Source organism: Oncorhynchus keta, chromosome 21, assembly GCF_023373465.1.
Source record: "Oncorhynchus keta strain PuntledgeMale-10-30-2019 chromosome 21, Oket_V2, whole genome shotgun sequence".
NCBI classification, from domain to species: domain Eukaryota; kingdom Metazoa; phylum Chordata; class Actinopteri; order Salmoniformes; family Salmonidae; genus Oncorhynchus; species Oncorhynchus keta.
The window spans coordinates 32,474,293-32,497,250 of NC_068441.1; the positions used below are offsets into that span (position 1 = coordinate 32,474,293).

Genomic DNA, 22,958 nt, shown 5'->3' on the forward strand with positions numbered 1-22,958 from the left:
GGTGGGACTGGTGCACTTCTCAAAATAGATGGCATCATGAGGGATTCAAATTATTTGGATATATTGATGCAACATCTCAGGACATCAGTCAGGAAGTTAAAGCTTGGTCGCAAATGGGTCTCCAAATGGACAATGACCCCAAGCATACTTCCAAAGTTATGGCAAAATGGCTTAAAGACAACAAAGTCAAGGTATTGGATTGGCCATCACAAAGCCCTGACCTCAATGTGTGGGCAGAACTGAAAAAGCATGTGCGTGCAAGGAGGCCTACAAACCTGACTCAGTTACACCAGCTCTGTCAGGAGGAATGGGCCAAAATTCACCCAACTTATTGTGGGAAGCTTGTGGAATGCTGTCTGAAACTTTTGACCCAAGTTAAACAATTTAAAGGCAATGCTACCAAATACTAATTGAGTGTATGTAAACTTCTGACCCACTGGGAATGTGATGAAAGAAATAAAAACTGAAATAAATCATTCTCTATTATTGTTCTGACATTTCATATTCTTAAAATAAAGTGGTGATCCTAACTGACCTACGACATGTATTTTTTACTAAGATTAAATGTCAGGAATTGTGAAAAACTGAGTTTAAATTTATTTTGCTAAGGTGTACGTAAACTTCCGACTTCAATTGTATATACAGGGGGTACCAGTACAGAGTCAATGTGCACGGGCACAGGTTAGTCGTGGTAATTGAGGTAATATGTACATGTAGGTAGAGGTAAAGTGACTATTTCTTGATAATAAACAGAGAGTAGTAACAGTGCTAAAATGGGGGTGGGGGGGGTAGCTGTTCAGGAGTCTTATGGCTTGGGGGTAGAAGCTGTTAAGAAGCACTTTGGACCTAGAATGAGCACTCCGGTACCACTTGCCGAGGTCTTGGATGACAGGAAGGTTGGCTCAAGTGATGTACTGGGCCGTACCCACTACCCTCTGTAGTGCCTTGCGGTCAGAGGCCGAGCAGTCGTCAAACCAGGTGGTGATGCAACCAGTCAGGATGCTCTTGATGGTGCAGCTGTAGAACTATTTGAGGATCTGAGGACATATGCCCCATTTTTTCAATCTCCTGAATAGACGTCGTCGTGCCCTCTTCACGACTGTCTTGGTGTGTTTGGACCATGACAGTTCGTTGGTGATGTGGACGCCAGGGAACTTGAATCTCTCACCCTGCTCAACTACAGGTCCAACTTTACAATGTTTTACTTAATCATGATCATGATGAAAGCTAATTTGTGTTTTAGATTGAAAGAAAATACACTTAAAAAAGCCACTTGTCTTTTCCTATTAGCACCGACTTTGCTGATAAATACTTTGTTAAGGGGAAAATATATCTGATACAGTTGTATTTTGTCTCACCTAAATGTCTATCTTAAGATATATGCACTAATTGTAAGTCACATTGGACAAGAGCGTATGCTAAATTACTCAAATGTAATGTGCAGATACCAACATTGTATTACGCAACACAGAATTCCAATAATCTTTTTCATTTCCCATAAACACACTTATCAAATATTTAACATAAACCAATTACAAAGCTAAAGCTTTCAGTGCCTATTATTTCATTTCAATACTTATTTTCTCAAAGTAAAAAATCAACAAGGTAGTAAGATAATATGGATACAGTGAACCATAGGATAACACCTGAACTGCTTACAGTTGTACAGCCACACTGATCATCACTATTACCCTGTTGAAGGTATAAAGAGTTGGGGAGCTGTCCATGGTGGTGAAAAATGTACAACTCTATGACAGGGAACCAGATAAAAGCTTATTTAACTCCTGTCCAGAGATAAACAAGTGGGGAGATGTAAAGTAATGCCCTGGTCGAAGTATTTTGTGTTTTTCTTTATGTATTTGGTCAGGCCAGGGTGTGACATGGGTTTTTGTATGTGGTGTGTAGCTTAGTGGGATTGTAGCTTAGTGGGGTGTTCTAGGAGAGTCTATGGCTGTCTGAAGTGGTTCTCAATCAGAGGCAGGTGTTTATCGTTGTCTCTGATTGGGAGCCATATTTAGGCAGCCATATTCTTTGGTTGTATTGTGGGTGATTGTCCTGAGTGTCTTGATGTCCTTAGTCTGTGTTAGTTTGCACCAGTTAAGGCTGGTTTTCACTACGTTTATTGTTTTGTAGAGTTTGTGTTTTGGATTTGTGCTATGTTGTGTAAATAAACATGGATCACAATATACGCGCTGCAGTTTGGTCCGACTCTCCTTCACCATTAGAAAACCGTGACAAGTAAAGATGAAAGGCTCTCAGATGCTTGGACCCAAATAATAGATGACAATAGATAATAGACGACAGTGTCTGGCAGGGAGGGAGAGAAGCCTTGTGGAGAATATCAAGGGTTGGAGTCCTTGAATTAAATGCATGTTTCTGGTATCAAAGTGATAATGCATATTATCTGTATTATCTGTCAAATATTGTTGTATCTCTAAGTGTAGTACCTCCTTTATAAACCTGATAGTGGACAATACTAGGTTTCTTGGGTTGGAGTCCTTGAATCTAATGAATGTCTCTAGTATCATAGAGATAGAGATGCATACATAAATACAAACATACATACATACTGTGTCTCTATCTCTATCTAGTTCTATAATCCCCTTGGAACATTGATAGTGGACTATATGACACACCCACTACCCTTTTTACTATGACCCAGTTTAACATCAAGTCCTTTTTGAAGTGTTTTTATTGGTCATATGGGCGGTCCAACATCATGATAAGTGTAATTAGTAGACAACAAATGAGCCCTGGTCTCTACTTCCTCTGGAGCCCACCTAGCAATTATTGCATTGTTCCATTACTTTGAGCTCTACATAACCCTTAAATGCAATATCAATAAGCTGAATTGTATAATATTTTATTTTAGGTTCCTAAATAAAACATACATTATTTCCAAAGTCATCCTACCATTATATAGCTGAACCTTCATGTAATCCCACACCATGGCAATGTTCTCATTAACTGTAGTTAATCCAGTCTCTCTATACACCAGGTGGTATATTAATGTTTGAGATGTGAAGAAAAGATGACATTCAGTACTTGATCACAGTCAGAGATGAGCCGGTTCCTGAAAAGAAAGCTCTTGAGTTGCCATAGTAACCCAGAGTCTGGAGCAGTCCGAAATGTTAACTCAAAGACACTCTTTGTACAATCTTAACTTTTAATGGAAGAAAAACCCTACCCTCCTCTCCACTGATTTAACTTACTCAGTCATTACTGAGTAATTGTGGAAAAGATATGTGATATTTATTTGGTGAAGAGACTTTGAATTACAGTTGGACATAACATGAAGCACAGGTCAGACACAATTACACATTCCAACCACCATATTTTGGTACAGTTTCTCTACAGTTTTGAAACAACAATCTCAAGTTCACATTCCCACAAATGGAACAATGCAGTTTCTAAATAAATATAGTGCCTCTTAGATGCAACATTTCTAGCAACAGTACGTAAAATGGTGTATATTTGCTCCTCAGCTTCTGATTGTTATTGTCATCATCAGTGAACCTATAACCTTGGACACCATGGTGACTAGTGATGGTTAATTGGTGTCTGATTAGGCTGCTGCATTCATCAGATGTGGAAAATCAATGAGATTAGTCTGTGAATGGACTTCAGTCTGATGTTAACATTTTGTGTGCAGTCAGTGAATGCTACTGTCCATAAAATCATACTGTAGAATGTCAGGTTTTTTAATTTACTGTTGTGTTATATTATATTCAAGCAATAAGGCCAAAGGGGGTGTGGCTAATGGCTGTTCTTACCTAACGCATGACTGGATACAGCCCTTAGCTGTGGTATATTGGCCATATATCACAAAACCTGAGATGCTTTATTGCTATTATAGACTGGCTACCAACATACAGTGCATTCGGAAAGTATTTGGACCCCTTGACTTTTTCCACATTTTGTTACGTTAAAGCCTTACTCTAAACTGGATTAAATCTAAATAAAAAAACTATAAAATCTACACAACACATCCCATAACGACAAAGCAAATGCAGGTTTTGAGAAATGTTTGCAAATCTGTTAAAAATAAAAACAGAAAAACCTTATTTACATAAGTATTCAGACCCTTTGCTAATAGAAATTGAGAAATTGAGCTTAGATGCATCCTGTTTCCATTGATCATCCTTGAGATGTTTCAACAACTTGATTGGAGTCCACCTGTGGTAGATTGGGGGAGATGGGCCTTTGGTCAGGGAGGTGACCAGGAACCCAATAGTCACTCTGACAGAGGTCCAGAGTTCCTCTTTTGAGATGGGAGAACCTTCTAGAAAGACAACCATCTCTACCACTCCTCAGTAAAAGGCACATGACAGCCTACTTGGAGCCTGTCAGACCTTGAAAAACAAGATTCTCTGGTCTGATGAAACCAAAATTGAACACTTTGGCCTGAATATCAAGTGTCACATCTGGAGGAAACCTGGCACCATCCCCATGGTGAAGCATGGTGGTGGCAGCAACATGCTGTGGGGATGTTTTTCAGCGGCAGGGACTGGGAGACTAGTCCGTATCGAGGGAAAGATGAATGGAGGAAAGTACAGAGATCCTTGGTGAAAACCTGCTCCAGAGCGCTCAGTACCTTTGACTGGGGCAAAGGTGCAGATAAGAACCATAAGCACATAACCATTTTTTAAATTCTGTATAAATTTGCAAAACAAAATCTAAAAAACAGTTTTTTCTTTGTCATTTTGGGGTACTGTGGGTAGATTTATGACAAAAAAAGTGTTTAATCAATTTTAGAATAAGGCTGTAATGTAAGAAAATGTGGAACAACTCTGTGTAATTGTAGCGTCACCATCTTCATTGCGAAAAGAAATAGAAATACGAACATAACTTTGGACTACATATTCAGAGGTAATGAACTGCCATTGATCAGCACAGCAATTGATAATACATGTTGTTCTGAGCTTATGTCAATTTTACACAGGTAAGCTAATGGTGACATAAATCAGGAATGCAGACATACTATATTTGAGTGACTGGGTTTAACACACCAGCACCTGTTGTTATGTTGGGCAACTAAATATATTGCTAAAATAAATATTTAAGGAAATACAGGCAGGCACCACATTACTACAAGACAAAACTACTTACTAAATTAAGCCTGATGGTCTTGTAAGTATATAAGCAAAGCTTGATTTCATATAATAAAAAAAGCTTGAAATGGTAGTGGAATGGGTTAATGTCTTAGTGTGGTTTGTGAAGAGTCCAATCCCTCACCTTGTATGCAGTACAAATCACATTATTGTGGCAGCACCTCCTCTGAGAGTATGAATTAGGCTGTTTGAGAAGGTTTGAATCCTAAGCAACATGCCTACCATTTGTTTGAAGTACAATATACCAACAGCTTCTGTAGTAGGTCAAAGCTGTTTGCTGGAAAACCTTGGTAGAGCATGGGTGAAGTAGGCATTGAGGTGCTCATATGAATTTTCTTTCCTTTTGGCTTCAGACCAAAGTCTACTTCTCAATTAAAGCATTTTTTCTAGTCTCAGACCCATCAACATATATAGTTGCACAAATGTACAGAAATAGAACAAGTCACACAATTAAATGCAAACCAAACCGAGTTGAGTCTAGGGTTAGGGTTGAACCTGGCTGTGGATATCAAGCTAGGGTAAGGATTAGGGTAAGTGTTAGGGTTAGGGTTATTGTTGAACTGGCATGTTGATATGAAGCTGGGGTAAGGGTTACGGTTGAACTGGCATGTGGACATGAAGCTAGGGTAAGGGTTAGGATTAGGGTACATTTTAGGATTAGGGTTGAACTGGCATGTGGACATGAAGCTAGGGTTAGGGTTATGTTTAGGGCAAGGAGTTTTTCTGTGGCCATGTAACCTGAACAAGAATAACTCTGGCCCCTAAAAGCTTCTTAGGGACTTGGTTCCTGTGGCGGGATCAAATCAGCGGAAATTTTAGAGCGCCACCTATAGTTTTCGATAAAACTCAAACTTTCATTAAAACACACATGCAAGGTACTGAATTAAAGCTACACTCATGAATCTAGCCACCGAGTCAGATTTGTAAAATGCTTTTCGGCGAAAGCATGAGAAGCTATTATCTGATAGCATGCACCCCCCAAAATACTGGAACGTCACCTAAAACAACAGATTTTGCGGTAGCCGGCGCTACCCAAAACGCAGAAATAAAATATAAAACATTCATTACCTTTGACGAGCTTCTTTCTTGACACTCCTATATATCCCATAAACATCACAATTGGGTATTTTTCCCAATTAAATCCGTCATTGTATAGCCAAAATGTCATTTTCCTTAGACCGGTCTGATCCAGGAATATTCCATTTTACAAGACGCAACAGCATTTTTTAAAATTACAAAAGTTGCCTATAAACTTTTACAAATCACTTCAAACTACTTTTCTAAACCAACTTTAGGTATTAATAAACGTTAATAATCTATCAAATTGATCACGGGCGATATGTATTCGATAGCAGCAAGTCTTGAAATCATCCTCCATTGTTTTCAATTTCATAACATCCTGTGGTGAGCCTAAAACAGGAAGGGCCAATACGTCATCTAACCAAGGATTAAGTAGACTGGAAATGCCAGTATTGGCGACATCGTGTGGAAGCTGTAGGTGTTTACAGGGCATCCTCATTTATTTTCGGTCGCCTTAGACAATACATTGACTGGCAGATTAATATATTTTTTGTGTTTTTGGTGAACAGTTTTCCGAGGGATTTTTACTCCTAAACACGTTATGTTATAGCCACAGACACAATTTAACCCGTTTTAGAGACTTCAGAGTGTTTTCTATACACACATACTTATCATTTGCATATACTATATTCCTGGCATGAGTAGCGGGACTTTGAAATGTTGCGCGATTTTTAACAAAAAGCTGCGAAAATTTGCATGATCCCTAACAGGCTTTAGCTAAGCCCTTATTATAGCCAATGGAGTTTTTGCTGGTCAGGTCACAATAGCCTACTTATGATGCTGAGGCTTCGGAATCTGAAAAAGTTTAGACCTTTCTTGTCTTCTCTTGACCACACATCATCACCTGCTTAACTTGTGATTTCCTCACCACATCAATAGCCAGAGATATGCATGGTATCCATGGGCAGCTGGGAAAGCATGGACATGTTCATACAGTACTGATGGTCCTATAACACAATACCTCACTCACAGCAATGGGTATTACTGCAAGTCTACTATAAGACCTAGAAAATCTCTCACTTCCACAATGTACAGCATGTCTATAGGACGTCTGGTCTGGAGCTGGGGGCACTATTGGGCTGCAGCCTGTAGACATCTTTTCTTTTGGGGGGGGTAGATCAGATGGAATATTGCAGATAGATTGTGGCTTCTATCAATGTAATTGTCTGCATAATTTCCAATCCCCCATAAATATATTTTTGTAAATATACACTACCACTTAGAAATGTCCATGTTTTTGAAAGAAAAGCACATTTTCTGTTAAAATATCATCAAATTGATAAGAAATACAGTGTAGACATAGTTAATGTTTTAAATGACTATTGTAGCTGGGAATGGAAGATTTTTTATGGAATATCTACATAGGTGTACAGAGACACATTATCAGCAACCATCACTCCTGTGTTCTAATGGCACGTTGTGTTAGCTAATCCAAGTTTATCATTTTAAACGACTAATTGATCATTAGAAAACCCTTTTGCAATTATGTTAGCACAGCTGAAAACTGTTGTGCTCATTAAAGAAGCAATAACCCGGCCTTCTTTAGACGAGTTGAGTATCTAGAGCATAAGCATTTGTGGGTTCAATTACAGGCTCAAACTCGCTAGAAACAAAGACCTTTCTTCTGAAACTTGTCAGTCTATTATTTTTCAGAGAAATGAAGGCTATTTCATGCGAGAAATTGCCAGGAAACTGAAGATCTCATACAATGCTGTGTACTACTCCCTTCACAGAACAGCGCAAACTGGCTCTAACCAATACAAAGAGGAGTGGGAGGCCCCGGTGCACAACTGAGCAAGAGGGCAAGTACATTAGAGTGTCTAGTTTGAAAAACAGACGCCTCACAAGTCCTCAACAAGTCCTCAACTGTCATTAAATAGTACCCACAAAACACCAGTTTCAATGACCCACCAATCCTGAAGAATTGCAGGAACATTCTCCTGGAACAGGGTGATAAAATCAATAGTGAAGAGGCGACTCCAGGATGCTGGCCATCTAGGCAGAGTTCCTCTGTCCAGTGTCTGTGTTCTTTTGCCCATCTTAATTTTTTATTTTTATTGGCCAGTGTTAGATATGGCTTTTTCTTTGCAACTCTGCCTAGAGGGCCAGCATCCCGAACTATTACTATATCATCGATCAATTGAGTATGACTTTTCAAATCACCCAGCAGTGCTATTTGCATAGTTATCCCCAAGTAAGTTTTGCAATTTTTCAAATTGTGAACCTGCGACCAAAATCAATCTACATATGGGCAGTACCAAAACAAGTAATCTACTAATTCTGTCTCTTCGCAGCAAAATCTGCAGAGCTGAGATGGTTGTATCTCCAATATATAAAACATTTTATTGGTTGCAAGAATTTGATATTATAATTTATATTGAAAAACTCTACATTTTGAATCCGGCTACGTTTTGTGTACCAGTTCATAAATCATGTGCCATGGAATAAGTACATTGAAATCTCCTCCCAATTATTTTGTAACCTGTATGGTGCAGCTGTCAATTTCTTGGTCCTGGTATACTTTTTTATTTATCACAATTTTCTTGAGCCAATTTTGGTCTTTAATGCAGGGCAGACAGACAAGTTCCTTTCCTTCTCCCCTTTCCACTTGTCTCCATTTTTTGCAGCCTTTACACAGCTTAGTTGACCCTCTTCTTCTTCTGAGTATGGGTGGCACAGGAGGCTGCTGAGGAGAGGACAGCCCATAATAATGGTTGGTACAGAGTAAATGGAATTGCTTCAAACACATGGTTCCCATGTGTTTGAAGTACAGCATTTGATACCATTCCACTCATTCCATTCCAGCCATTCCCACAAGCTCGTCCTCCACAATAAAGGTCCTTTGATGAGTATTATAGATAGATTAACTGACATCTCGAAAATGATGCACATGGTTCAATGGGGCAGAAGTCCATGTGTTGGTGTGACTCAAGCATTTCACTACATCTGCAATAACATCTGCTAAATATGTATGTGACCAATACAATTTGATTTGATTCTGAATGGGCAGATAGCTAGCAACAATGACAAGAAACTGCCATGTGGGGAATCGTAATGGCTCTTTTCAGACAGTTTTATCTTGTTTTTGTTTTGAGGTGTTTTGACTGATTTCATGTCAATGCTAAGATGGAAAAAAATCCTAAGCATCAAATAAAATGATTTATTTGAGAGACAACAAGTGCTCATTGCGCAAATGCATTTATGTTTTCAATAAACATTGGAGTCTAAATATAGTTTACATTTTGTCAACAATCTAAGTTTTGCCCTATAGTTGCGCACATATTGGTTTTGTGGCTGTTCATTAGGAACAAAATGGGAGCAAACGGGCTGAAATAGGGAGGAAATATCTGAACTTGTCAATTAAGAATAATTGTTTTCATTTTCCATTGCAAAGCATTTTTCTACAGTGTGCACTAATGAATACGACCCTAGACTGGTTTGCATTACGTTCCTGTGGGACCTGGGCCAGGTAAAGTTACTACTTCTAATAAGCCACATAAGATGCATGGCAGGCTAATCATCACCAAGTCAATGATATCACAACAATGAGTAACCTATCTATTTTTGGTGTCCGTATTGAAATGTGTTTGTGAGATCATCTTGCCATATCACTATGACATTCATATCACAGTTTAGTCCTACTGTAGGAAACGTTCCACATTCTCCTTTTCTTATCAAGTGGAGAGTTTAAAAAAGTATCCTGCAGAGTTCCCAATCTGAGTTCAGATCAGATGGGCAGGGTAGATCACTGTAAGTCGCTCTGGATAAGAGCGTCTGCTAAATGACTTAAATGTAAATGTAAATGTAATCATAGGAGCAGTCTGTATATCGTCCTCTCTCTGGGTATTTATATCCTGCAGCAGGGAGTGTCTCTCCCCTCTCCCCTTACCTTCTCCCTCTACCTTCTCCTCTCTCCCTGGGTATGGGGAAGTGATCCACACACCAAAGCCCCTTTGAAAATTCCAACCAGGCCAGTCTCACTTTCCCAATATAACCCATTGCTGCTAGCCACACCCATGTGAACAGCCTGGTGGCCATCCTCTGTCTGAAAGTGTTACCGTTTGACAGTGTGGTGTGAGTGTGTAGATATGTGTGTAGGCAGAGTGAGTCTTTCTGGTCCTCTTACTCTCTACACTCCCATATTTGAATAATTGTTGTATTTAATTGAAATTCATTCTAAAAACAGTAGTGTGAAATGCATGCACCAAGACAGAAGTTAATTTGTGTGTCGACCCACATTGTTAACTTATCTTATAATGGTGCAGGGAGGAGTGATGAATATGTGTGTGTGTTAAAGAACCAAATGCTGCCCGCGGCCAGTGACGGACTTCTACGTCACATGTTCCCTTTTAAAGGCACCATGATGAGAAAGACAGATCCAGTGGAGACAAATATTGACCTGGGAGACACTGATGATGAAGACCTTGATGCATACCTGTATGAGGAACATGAGGAGCCTCAGCTGCTATGGAAGGCTGAACTGGGGGACAGGATGGATGAGGTGGAAGCTGTGTCCCCGTTAGTGGATCTTAGTGACACCAAGCCCCTCCTGAATGAGAGAGACCCTCGAGGAGTCAACGAGTGTTTGAAGGTATTTCACACAACCTCACATCAATGCATCAACCCATAAAAACAGGAGCTAACTGCTAACCAGACAACATTTGTTTTGTGTTAATACATGTTTGTCAATTTGAATGACTTAATGAATTAGTTCTTTGTGCTTTCAGGATTGTACCCTGAAACGGGTAACACTGTCACAAGCTTGATATAAGGTGCTGTTTTTTCAATCAGATTATCTGTCTTAACCCAATTAATCAAACATAATTACTTAAACGATCAAACAAATCTGAAGAGTATTATATTTCTATAGACATGTGGTATGTCCCAGTTGTTTTTTGTATACTTGCACTGCCCTCTGGTGGTCATGTCACTGACTGCAGTTTATCTATATTTTCCTTTGAGTGTCAAAAACAAACTGTCTGTCTATAAACAATCACCCCAAGATTATGATTCTGCCTCTAGGTGAGCTTTGAGGATGTGATAGCAGAGCCGGCGTCAGTACGTAGCGGAGAGTGTGGATCTGGAGCAACGCCCTGTTCGAGGTCACCAGGGTCTGGATCTATCGCATAGTGACCGTCCTGCTGGCCGTCCCTGTGTCCATCATCACCGGACTGATCTTCGCCATCCTCAGCTTCCTACACATATGGTACATCTATAATATCAGTTCACTGTTCACTGAATACAATATATGCCAACTGGGCATACACGTCATTTCAATGAAATGACGTTGAACCAACATGAAATAGATGTTGAAAGTGGGTGAACCATAAGTTACCATCTTGACACTCTTCTCTTCTCTTACTTACTCCCTGTATTCTCTATCTAATCCTGAAAGGTTCTTTAGCCCATTCGTGCATCCTGTCCTTATAATCACATACTGGCTGCAGAGCCTATGGAGCATCGTACTGGACATTGGTGTCCGCCCATTCCTCACTAGTGCATCAAAGTGCTACGATGGAATCAGACTTCGCCTGACTCTGGAATGACAGAATATTGGACCTTCACACAAAATCAGGATTTGGAATATGGGTTTGTTCCCAATGTTACCCTACTATGGAATGTCCTCTTGGGAGACTATCAGGCCTGGGCAAAGTATTTGTAGGATGCTCTAGGATCAGACCAGGGGCACAACTACAGGCTTTTTGGTGGATCATGGGATCTTACAACTGAACTGAGATCAGTGTGATTGATCAAAACTGGATACTTTTTAAAAACAATTTCCAACAAGGTGATTGGTTACTTATCTAAGATGTCGTCAGAAGTTAAGGTGAAAAAGGGAATGTGTAAAAGATTCACACTCATTTAGGATACTGTTGTATCTGGTATGCACTTGAACTGTGCTTTGAGTTCGACCACTACCTTGTATCCTTTTCCCTCTCGCTCTCATCCAACACTTCCCACACTGCCCCTACTCGGATGGTATCGCGCCGTCCCAACCTTCGCTCTCTCTCCCCCGCTACTCTCTCCTCTTCCATCCTATCATCTCTTCCCTCTGCTCAAACCTTCTCCAACCTATCTCCTGATTCTGCCTCCTCAACCCTCCTCTCCTCCCTTTCTGCATCCTTTGACTCTCTATGTCCCCTATCCTCCAGGCCGGCTCGGTCCTCCCCTCCCGCTCCGTGGCTCGACGACTCATTGCGAGCTCACAGAACAGGGCTCCGGGCAGCCGAGCGGAAATGGAGGAAAACTCGCCTCCCTGCAGACCTGGCATCCTTTCACTCCCTCCTCTCTACATTTTCCTCCTCTGTCTCTGCTGCTAAAGCCACTTTCTACCACTCTAAATTCCAAGCATCTGCCTCTAACCCTAGGAAGCTCTTTGCCACTTTCTCCCCTCTCTCTCCAGATGAAATCTCGCGTCTTGTGACGGCCGGCCGCCCAACAACCTGCCCGCTTGACCCTATCCCCTCCTCTCTTCTCCAGACCATTTCCGGAGACCTTCTCCCTTACCTCACCTCGCTCATCAACTCATCCCTGACCGCTGGCTACGTCCCTTCCGTCTTCAAGAGAGCGAGAGTTGCACCCCTTCTGAAAAAAACCTACACTCGATCCCTCCGATGTCAACAACTACAGACCAGTATCCCTTCTTTCTTTTCTCTCCAAAACTCTTGAACGTGCCGTCCTTGGCCAGCTCTCCCGCTATCTCTCTCAGAATGACCTTCTTGATCCAAATCAGTCAGGTTTCAAGACTAGTCATTCAACTGAGACTGCTCTTCTCTGTATCACGGAGGCGCTCCGCACTGCTAAAGCTAACTCTCTCTCCTCTGCTCTCATCCTTCTAGACCTATCGGCTGCCTTCGATACTGTGAACCATCAGATCCTCCTCTCCACCCTCTCCGAGTTGGGCATCTCCGGCGCGGCCCACGCTTGATTGCGTCCTACCTGACAGGTCGCTCCTACCAGGTGGCGTGGCGAGAATCTGTCTCCTCACCACGCGCTCTCACCACTGGTGTCCCCCAGGGCTCTGTTCTAGGCCCTCTCCTACTCTCGCTATACACCAAGTCACTTGGCTCTGTCATAACCTCACATGGTCTCTCCTATCATTGCTATGCAGATGACACACAATTAATCTTCTCCATTCCCCTTCTGATGACCAGGTGGCGAATCGCATCTCTGCATGTCTGGCAGACATATCAGTGTGGATGACGGATCACCACCTCAAGCTGAACCTCGGCAAGACGGAGCTGCTCTTCCTCCCGGGAAGGACTGCCCGTTCCATGATCTCGCCATCACGGTTGACAACTCCATTGTGTCCTCCTCCCAGAGCGCTAAGAACCTTGGCGTGATCCTGGACAACACCCTGTCGTTCTCAACTAACATCAAGGCGGTGGCCCGTTCCTGTAGGTTCATGCTCTACAACATCCGCAGAGTACGACCCTGCCTCACACAGGAAGCGGCGCAGGTCCTAATCCAGGCACTTGTCATCTCCCGTCTGGATTACTGCAACTCGCTGTTGGCTGGGCTCCCTGCCTGTGCCATTAAACCCCTACAACTCATCCAGAACGCCGCAGCCCGTCTGGTGTTCAACCTTCCCAAGTTCTCTCACGTCACCCCGCTCCTCCGCTCTCTCCACTGGCTTCCAGTTGAAGCTCGCATCCGCTACAAGACCATGGTGCTTGCCTACGGAGCTGTGAGGGGAACGGCACCTCAGTACCTCCAGGCTCTGATCAGGCCCTACACCCAAACAAGGGCACTGCGTTCATCCACCTCTGGCCTGCTCGCCTCCCTACCACTGAGGAAGTACAGTTCCCGCTCAGCCCAGTCAAAACTGTTCGCTGCTCTGGCCCCCAATGGTGGAACAAACTCCCTCACGACGCCAGGACAGCGGAGTCAATCTCCACCTTCCGGAGACACCTGAAACCCCACCTCTTTAAGGAATACCTAGGATAGGATAAAGTAATCCTTCTCACCCCCCCCTCCCCTTAAAAGATTTAGATGCACTATTGTAAAGTGGCTGTTCCACTGGATGTCATAAGGTGAATGCACCAATTTGTAAGTCGCTCTGGATAAGAGCGTCTGCTAAATGACTTAAATGTAAATGTTGAGTTGTCCTTTTCTCATGTGATAGTGTCAGATGATTCCCATGTTTGATGAGCACATTCAGTATTATTCAGACAGCACTGGTGTATAGTGTTATTTCAATAAAACCTGACCACACAGTTCAAAATGTGACTCCACAATTTTTTGTGGTATAGTAGAACATTAACGTTTACTATAGCTTTACTTTTATTATATATATTCTGATAAAAATTGGATTGCAGGATATCTAAAATAAAGTGTTAAAGATTTTGATCAATATGCAGCAATACCAGATTTGTTTTCATATACAAAACCATTCAATTGAAATGTCCCCTATTCTTCTAAGAGACACAACTTTTCTCAATATCAATGTTGTACTCAGTACAGTAATACGATTCAAGTAGCTGGGTTCTTGTTATTGTATTATGACCTGATTATGTCATCAGCCATTCTTATGCTAACATCTAGTACCTCATTACATCTTCACTTCACAGCTCAGGGTCTGGACGCTGCTCTCTTCCTCCCTGGAAAGGCCCCTGCCTTCCCAGAATAGGAAATGGGGCACTTCAATTAATTAAACAAGCACAGGCAAACTCCCTGTATTTGAAGTGAATCGTGTTTCACACACACAACTGGCCTGAATGTTTATTGCTTGACAGTACTCAGTGGTACCACTCAAGACCTCCTCTATGAGGTGAGGAGTTTGTCCTGTAGTGAATGTTATCATGAGAAAAGCAGATTTTACATAATCAGGTCACCATGGGTGAGAAGGAATATATCAAACGTTTGGATTTTACTGTACCACTTTAAAAAAACAAAATATCCTCCCCATGGACATGACAAACAACATGAGGAAACTATGGTTGACCTTTTGTTTTGTTTTAAACCATTTCATAATAAAGTCATTCTACCATTTGATAACTGTATATTGCACAATACTTACAATGAATTTGGAGATAAAAAGTTTCAATTTAAAGAACTAATATTGGCCTAAAATGCCTGAATTCGATTATTGTTCCTAAATTCAGGTGGCCAAAATCTAAATTGTGCCTGGGCTGGAATAATACATTATGGCCTTTCTCTTGCATTTCAAAGATGATGGTACAATTATTTTTTATAAATGCATGTTTTTTTCTTTATATTATCTTTTACCAGATCTGATTGGTTATATTCTCCTAAATTAATTTCACATTTACACAAACTTCAAAGTGTTTCCTTTCAAATGGTATCAAGAATATGCATATCATTGCTTCAGGTCCTGAGCTACAGGCAGTTAGATTTAGGTATTTTAGCCGAAATTTGAAAAAAAGGCTCGGAGGTTTTTAAGCCAATAGTTGGGAGGTGGGGAATTTAATATCATGATGATTACTTACTATATACCGTATATGCATTGCAGTATTTTGTGATTGCTATGGACACACAGGTTTCCATTGTACTGTCCATTTGTGGTTTGCTATGGAAACACATGTTTGAGTGACAAGAAAAAACAGGCAGACCTTCATGGTACATTCCATTTGTGGTTGTTGTGGAAATACAGGTTTGTGACAGGAAAAGAAAGTGAGCCATGCATGATATATTCCAACATCATCAGCATGCTACATCTCCTGCCAAGTTGTTTTATTTTAGGTGAGTCTCAGGTTTTATGGGGTTAACGCTAGAAAGCATTTTGATGCTGTTTATCCCCACCGTCCACTCTCAACTTAAATGTATCACAAACTCAAAATGCTTCGGTCTACATGTCAGTCTCAGATCTTTGCACAGTTCTCTGTCTTATCAGCAGAACCACCTGCTCAATCATATATGACAAGTCTCTCCATGGAGGGACTAACCAGAACATATCTTGGTAGTGTATCATAAGGCATTATATATAGCTGCATCATGGAAAGTGTCATCCAATTCTCTGTACGGACCTCACTTGTCTATATCTGAGCATTGCTATATGGTTGGTGGCACCTTAATTGGGGAGAACAGGCTAGTGGTAATGGCTGGACCAGATCAAGTGGAATGGAATCAAATTCAGCAAATATGTTTGATGCCATTCCATTTGCTATGAATCTGGCTATTATTATACCCTTAGAAGACTCCTGTGATCTTCACACTATATTGGGCTACAGTAATTACTATGGTGAACCATCAGGGATGTGTGAAATGCAACATAGGTCTGCTTTTTCCTTTAAGAAATGCTTAGGGTCCCAGTGTGAGGTATGGCATGAGTGTTGATAGAGAATGGGCCTTACTCGTGTGTGTGTGTGGGTGGTTTGGTTTTACTATCATTGTGGGGACCAGAAGTCCTCACAAGAATAGTAAAATAAGGAAAATTAGGACAAGTGGAAACATTTTGCTAGTCCCCACAAGGAAAAAATATCTTTAAGGCTTAGGGGATAGGTTGAGGGTTACAATTAGTGTTAGGTTAGGGGTTGAGGTTAGGGAAAATAGGATTTTGAATGGGAATCAATTGTTTGGTCCCCACAAGGATAGTAAAATAATGTGTGTGTGTGTGTTTGTGTGTTTGTGTGTGTGTGTGTGTTCATTCTTTGGTGTGTTTACAAGATGTTTATAAGCGATTATTAACGAGAATTTGTTGTAGTCAACAAAGTATGTGTGTAACTGTAGGCTATGTGTTGTGTGTTTGTGTGTTTGTGCTATGCTATGGCTACAGTGGTTACAGTTTGACAGGACAACTAGGGGCAGCTGCCTGCTGGGTGCTGCTGGCATTCCAGGAGTGACATCACAGTGAGGGGAAATCCAGAAGCCTGGGTACAGCCACTCCCTGTCCCACTCCCTGTCCCACTCCCTGTCCCACTCCTCACACTGCCTCTTTGACCACTACACTGCCCAGCTCCAGGATATCTACCAGCCTTACTGAGAGCGCTCTTCTCGGACCCCTCTACTCAGCCTCGTACCTCTCTGCCTCGTACCTCTCTGCCTCGTACCTCTCTGCCTCGTACCTCTCTGCCCCGTACCTCTCTGCCTCGTACCTCTCTGCCTTGTACCTCTCTGCCCCGTACCTCTCTGCCTCGTACCTCTCTGCCCCTCTCCTTTGATTAGCATATGACTGCAACCATGGCTGACATCAACAATGGTTATGAACAAAGGTTTCAGGCAAACGGACATCATAAAGAGATTGACCTGATCAACAGAGACCCCAAGCAAGTCAACGAGGATGTAGTGAAGGTAGGCTATATTACATTTAAGTGTGTGTGTGTGTGTGTGTGTGTGTGTGTGTGTGTGTGTGTGTGTGTGTGTGTGTGTGTGTGTGTGTGTGTGTGTGTGTGTGTGTGTGTGTGTGTGTGTGTGTGTGTGTGTGTGTGTGTGTGTGTGTGTGTGTGTGTGTGTGTGTGTGTGTGTGTGCACCAGAAGTGCTATCCTTTGGGTTACTATTGTGACCATCAAATGTTCCCTGAAACAGCCTGTATCCCTGTAGTAGCTCTTACCAACCCAGCTACAGATAGTGGCTCTATTTTTGGGAAGGCAAACACAAGGGCAGTGGAACGCAATGTTTATCTGCCATAACTGCCATCATGGAATTTGTTCTAATACATGTTTTTACATAATGTCTTTGATGGTTTTCTCTGGTATTCTTTGATTTGCTCATGAATCATTAGGCTTTTATGGTTTTTATGGTTTTAATGGTTTTTCTTGCTTTTAGGTTTTTTATGGATTTTATGGCCCTCTGTATATATTCAGTAAGTGTATTTATAGTTACGGGTAGTGGTGTCAGATGGACTGCAGCTTACAAATTCCTTTCCTTTAATTAGATCTGTGACTTTAAAACAGGCGGATTGTTAGAAAGAGAACGTCTATCTATTCATTTTGTAGGAATGTATCCAATTGCCTTATACAGTATTTACTCATGATAGATGAATTTGCTTGAGACAGTGAGAGGTTTCAGGCAATATAATACAGCAGTTTTTAACTGAGCTAAAAGAAGGTCCAGCTGCTGATGGCTGTAGTATAATGTACTACAATACCCATAATGCATTGAGTAAGATATTAGGTTTCAACTTAGTAAGATATTCCTGAAGCTAACATATTGGTGTCCTGTCTCATTGCCGTTGGTGTCAGAAGCTGGACCCTTTTATCAATTACAGTACAATGGCCTCTCTGTCTCCCCCTGCAGGTGGACTTTGAGGATGTGATCGCTGAGCCTGATGGGACTCACAGTCTGGATGGGGTGTGGAAAGCCAGTTACACCACCTTCACTGTGTCCAAATACTGGTGCTACCGCATCCTATCAGCCATTTTGGGGATCCCAGTGGCTCTGCTGTGGGGCTTCCTATTCGCTTGCCTCTCCTTCTGCCACATCTGGGCCGTTGTGCCATGCATTAAAAGCTGTCTGATCGAGTCCCAGTGTCTGAGCCGCATCTACTCCCTGGCCATCCACACCTTCTGTGACCCCCTGTTCGAAGCCCTGGCAAAAATATTCTCAAGTGTTCGGGTGGTGCTACGGAAGGAGGTGTAGGGTTCAGAAGCATGGGAATGGGACAGGGAGAAAGTGGTTAGGCTGCTCTCCACCCATTTTTTAGCAGATGCTTTCAGCTACATTAACTTACAGTTAGTAAATTCATCTTAAGATAGCTAGCTGAGACAACCACATATCACAGTTGTAGTACATTTTTCCTCAATAAATAAGTTATCAGCAAATACAGTGCTAGTAGGAAAAGACAACTGTATGTTTTATTTAATATGGTCTTTGTAGAGGAAGGGTTTCAGACACCGGGGACACACCGGGGGGAAGCTGGTTCCACCATTGGGGTGCCAGGACAGAGAAGACTTTGACTGGGCTGAGCGGGAGCGGACCTCCTGTAGGGGTGAGACGAACAGGAGGCCAGAGGTGCCAGAATGGAGTGCTCTGCAGTATGCCACGTAGGCTACCTCCCTGGCCTCCTGTAGGGGTGAGACGAACAGGAGGCCAGAGGTGCCAGAATGGAGTGCTCTGCTGTATGCCACGTAGGCTACCTCCCTGGCCTCCTGTAGGGGTGAGATGAACAGGAGGCCAGAGGTGCCAGAATGGAGTGCTCTGCTGTATGCCACGTAGGCTACCTCCCTGGCCTCCTGTAGGGGTGAGATGAACAGGAGGCCAGAGGTGCCAGAATGGAGTGCTCTGCAGTATGCCACGTAGGCTACCTCCCTGGCCTCCTGTAGGGGTGAGACGAACAGGAGGCCAGAGGTGCCAGAATGGAGTGCTCTGCTGTATGCCACGTAGGCTACCTCCCTGGCCTCCTGTAGGGGTGAGATGAACAGGAGGCCAGAGGTGCCAGAATGGAGTGCTCTGCTGTATGCCACGTAGGCTACCTCCCTGGCCTCCTGTAGGGGTGAGATGAACAGGAGGCCAGAGGTGCCAGAATGGAGTGCTCTGCAGTATGCCACGTAGGCTACTTCCCTGGCCTCCTGTAGGGGTGAGATGAACAGGAGGCCAGAGGTGCCAGAATGGAGTGCTCTGCTGTATGCCACGTAGGCTACCTCCCTGGCCTCCTGTCTGACTGCTGATGCTGGGTCTGGGTCTGACCCTTCTTTCAAACAGAGTTTGTGATAGATAGAGATTATTGTGTTCAATCAGAAGACACGAAGAAGAGTGCCCGCATCTGGGTGCCATAGATGGGGGTAATCCATGGTCTATACAACATGGTACACTACGAACAACACTCATCCATGCTTGATTGATTTGATACTTAAGTATATTCCATGCTCTATTCCATGGTCATTTTTCACATGTTGATGCTACAATAAATTACTTGTTTAATGTTCCAGGTATATGTGATGTCTGTCTTTAGCGCTCGTTGTGACATAGAATCTTCCTACAGTACTGTATGTAACTGATTTGGGAAAAAATCTGTGAAAGAATTCCAGGTATGCTCAGGCAAGGGTGAGGCCAGATAGATCTACACAAACATGCCTCAGTGCCAGTGGTGAAGGTTATATGTAACGTACAATATCTATAGTTGAAGTGGGAAGTTTACATACCCTTAGGTTGGAGTCATTAAAACTAGTTTTTCAACCACTCCACAAAATTCTTGTTAACAAACTATAGTTTTGGCAAGTCGGTTAGGACATCCACTTTGTTAATGACACACTCATTTTACCAACAATTGTTTACAGACAGATTATTTCACTTATAATTCACTGTATCACAATTCCAGTGGGTCAGATGTTTACATACACTAAGTTGACTGTGCCTTTAAACAGATTGGAAAATTCCAGAATATGATGTAATGGCTTTAGAAGCTTCTAAGAGGCCAATTGACATAATTTGAGTCAATTGGAGGTGTACCTGTGGATGTATTTCACGGCCTAGCTTCAAACTCAGTGTCTCTTTGCTTGACATCATGGGAAAATCAAAAGAAATCACCCAAGACCTCAGAAAATACATTGTAGACCCTCCACAAGTCTGGTTTATCCTTGGGAGCAATTTCCAAATGCCTGAAGGTACCACGTTCATCTGTACAAACAACAGTATGCAAGTATAAACACCATGAGACCACAAAGCTGTCATACCGCTCAGGAAGGAGATGCGTTCTGTCTCATAGAGATGAACGTACTTTGGTGCGAAAAGTGCAAATCAATCCCAGAACAACAGCAAAGGACCTTGTGAAGAGGAAACAGGTACAAAACTATATATATCCACAGTAAAACGAGTCCTATATCGACATAACCTGAAAGGCCGCTCAACAAGGAAGAAGCCCCTGCTCCAAAACCGACATAATAAAGCCAGACTACGGTGTGCAACTGCACATGGGGACAAAGATCATACTTTTTTGAGAAATGTCCTCTGATCTGATTAAACAAAAATAGAACTGTTTGGCCATAATGACCAGCGTTATGTTTGGAGGAAAAAGGGGGAGGCTTGCAAGTCGAAGAACACCATCCCAACCGTGAAGCACGGGGGTGGCAGCCTCATGTTGTGGAGGTGATTTGCTGCAGGATGGACTGGTGCACTTCACAAAATAGATGGCATCATGAAGGATGAAAATTATATGGATATGTTGAAGCAACATCTCAAGACATCAGTCAGGAAGTTAAAGCTTGGTCACAAATGGTTCATCCAAATGGACAATGACCTCAAACATATTTCCAAAGTTGTGGCAAAATGGCTTAAGTACAACAAAGTCAAGGTATTGGAGTGGCCATCACAAAGCCCTGACCTCAATCCTATAGAACATTTGTGGGCAGAACTGAAAAAGTGTATGCGAACAAGGAGACCTACAAACCTGACTCAGTTACACCAGCTCTGTCAGGAGGAATGGGCCAAATTCCACCCAACTTATTGTGGGAAGTTTGTGGAAACCTACCTGAAACATTTGACCAAAGTTAAACAATTTAATGGCAATGCTACCAAATACTAATTGAGTGTATGGAAACTTCTGACCCACTGGGAATGTGATTAAAGAAATAAAAGCTGAAATAAATCATTCTCTCTACTATTATTCTGAAATTTCAAATTGTTAAAATGAAGTGGTGATCCTGACTGACCAAAGACAGAGAATGTTTACTAGGATTAAATGTCAGGAATTGTGAACAACTGAGTTTAAATGTATTTGGCTAAAGTGTATGTAAACCTACGACTTCAACTGCATGTGTGTGTGATATGGAATTGCAATATATAGGAATTCACAGCATGTTTATCCAAGTCAAAGAAGAATCTGATGATCGAGAGATTACCTGTAAAAAGATGCCAAGTTTGGTTTTATTCATCCCATCTAACGTATCAACAAATGAGGAGGAATATTCTGTTTTCTGATCTAAAGATACACCATTAAATCCTCTACGTTAAACATTTAAAAAAGGGTCATCACTCCAAGGTACACTCCAGACATGGATCTGTAAACACAAAGGTTATAACCGACACCAGGGTCGTGTTCATTAGGCATCAAATGGAAGAAAATGGATTGAAACAGGGAGTGACTACCTAACCTTGTCCAGTAGGAAACATTCATTTTAGATTTACATTTCGAAATGCTTTAAAGCATGTTCCGTTACGTGCCCTGGTGAACACGTCCCAGCTACAGAGAAAGCCCACTGAAAGATATTTATAATTTACCCAAGATGTCTGTGTCGTTTGCAGTACGAGAAAATAATTAATAGTGAGCAGAACAAGCAAGGAGGTGGGCAAAGCCAAGCATGAGCTAGCAAGATCCTATTGCTGTGTTGTAGCCTATATTTGCATATTTCCGTTAGGGAACCCCACGTCTGTGAAGTGCGTGTGTGCACAAACTCAATTCGACCTTGCACTCCTAAACAATGCCATTTTTTAAAAACTTTGGCAAAGTGTCAAGTCTATAAAACTTGCACTGTGTTCGTAACAGATTCTAGGTTTGGGAACATAAAACGTTTCACCTAGTTCCATATCATATTTGGTGGTGAGAAAACATTCTAAACTGACGCTTCAATGGATGTTTATAGCCTCTGAGACATGTCTGGGTTGTACCTTGACTGTAACCACACTTTTCTGAAAGACCTACAAACCTTCCTGGCCACTAGGAGGAACTACAGGGCAAGTTGTCCTGCTGCTATCCTGCTGCTATCCTCTGCTTGCCGTTCTCAGCTCCCTCACAGGGAGTGACTTGATCTGAATCATAGACATTGACAGGACTTGAGTAATCCAAGACCTTCACAAATGTGACACCTTTCATAATTATACTGACATCAATCTGACTGCTTAAATGATTTAGTATGGATGGACCAAGCTCCTCT

General features: G+C 42.1%; 1 protein-coding gene and 1 pseudogene across 20 annotated transcripts; both read left to right on the forward strand.

The window, feature by feature from the left end:
* Nucleotides 1–10,551: 10,551 nt before the first annotated feature.
* On the forward strand, nt 10,552–11,737 carry LOC118399796 (caveolin-2-like; annotated as a pseudogene).
* A 5,281-nt stretch (nt 11,738–17,018) lies between these two features.
* On the forward strand, nt 17,019–20,014 carry LOC118399797 (caveolin-3-like). Of its 20 annotated transcripts, none has more exons than XR_008074440.1 (4): nt 17,019–17,441; nt 18,388–19,185; nt 19,354–19,437; nt 19,606–20,014. XR_008074440.1 is itself a non-coding variant. In XM_035796036.2 (2 exons), exons 1-2 carry the CDS (start codon nt 17,319–17,321, stop codon nt 18,727–18,729), a joined length of 465 nt encoding a protein of 154 aa, XP_035651929.1. In that variant the 5' UTR covers nt 17,019–17,318; the 3' UTR covers nt 18,730–20,014. The 20 variants fall into 20 exon arrangements, 1 of the variants encoding a protein (XP_035651929.1); XR_008074434.1 differs by lacking the exon at nt 19,354–19,437 and adding an exon at nt 19,270–19,353 and having other exon boundaries at nt 18,388–19,101; nt 19,438–20,014; XR_008074442.1 differs by lacking the exon at nt 19,354–19,437 and adding an exon at nt 19,270–19,353 and having other exon boundaries at nt 18,388–19,101; nt 19,690–20,014.
* The last annotated feature ends 2,944 nt before the right edge of the window (nt 20,015–22,958 follow it).

Excerpts from the sequence above, each read along its gene's own strand:
- LOC118399797 (XM_035796036.2), top strand. The coding sequence starts at position 17,319 with ATGACTGCAACCATGGCTGACATCAACAATGGTTATGAACAAAGGTTT. Across the intron at positions 17,442-18,387 it reads TCAACGAGGATGTAGTGAAG|GTGGACTTTGAGGATGTGAT; the intron begins GTAGGCTATATT and ends CTCCCCCTGCAG.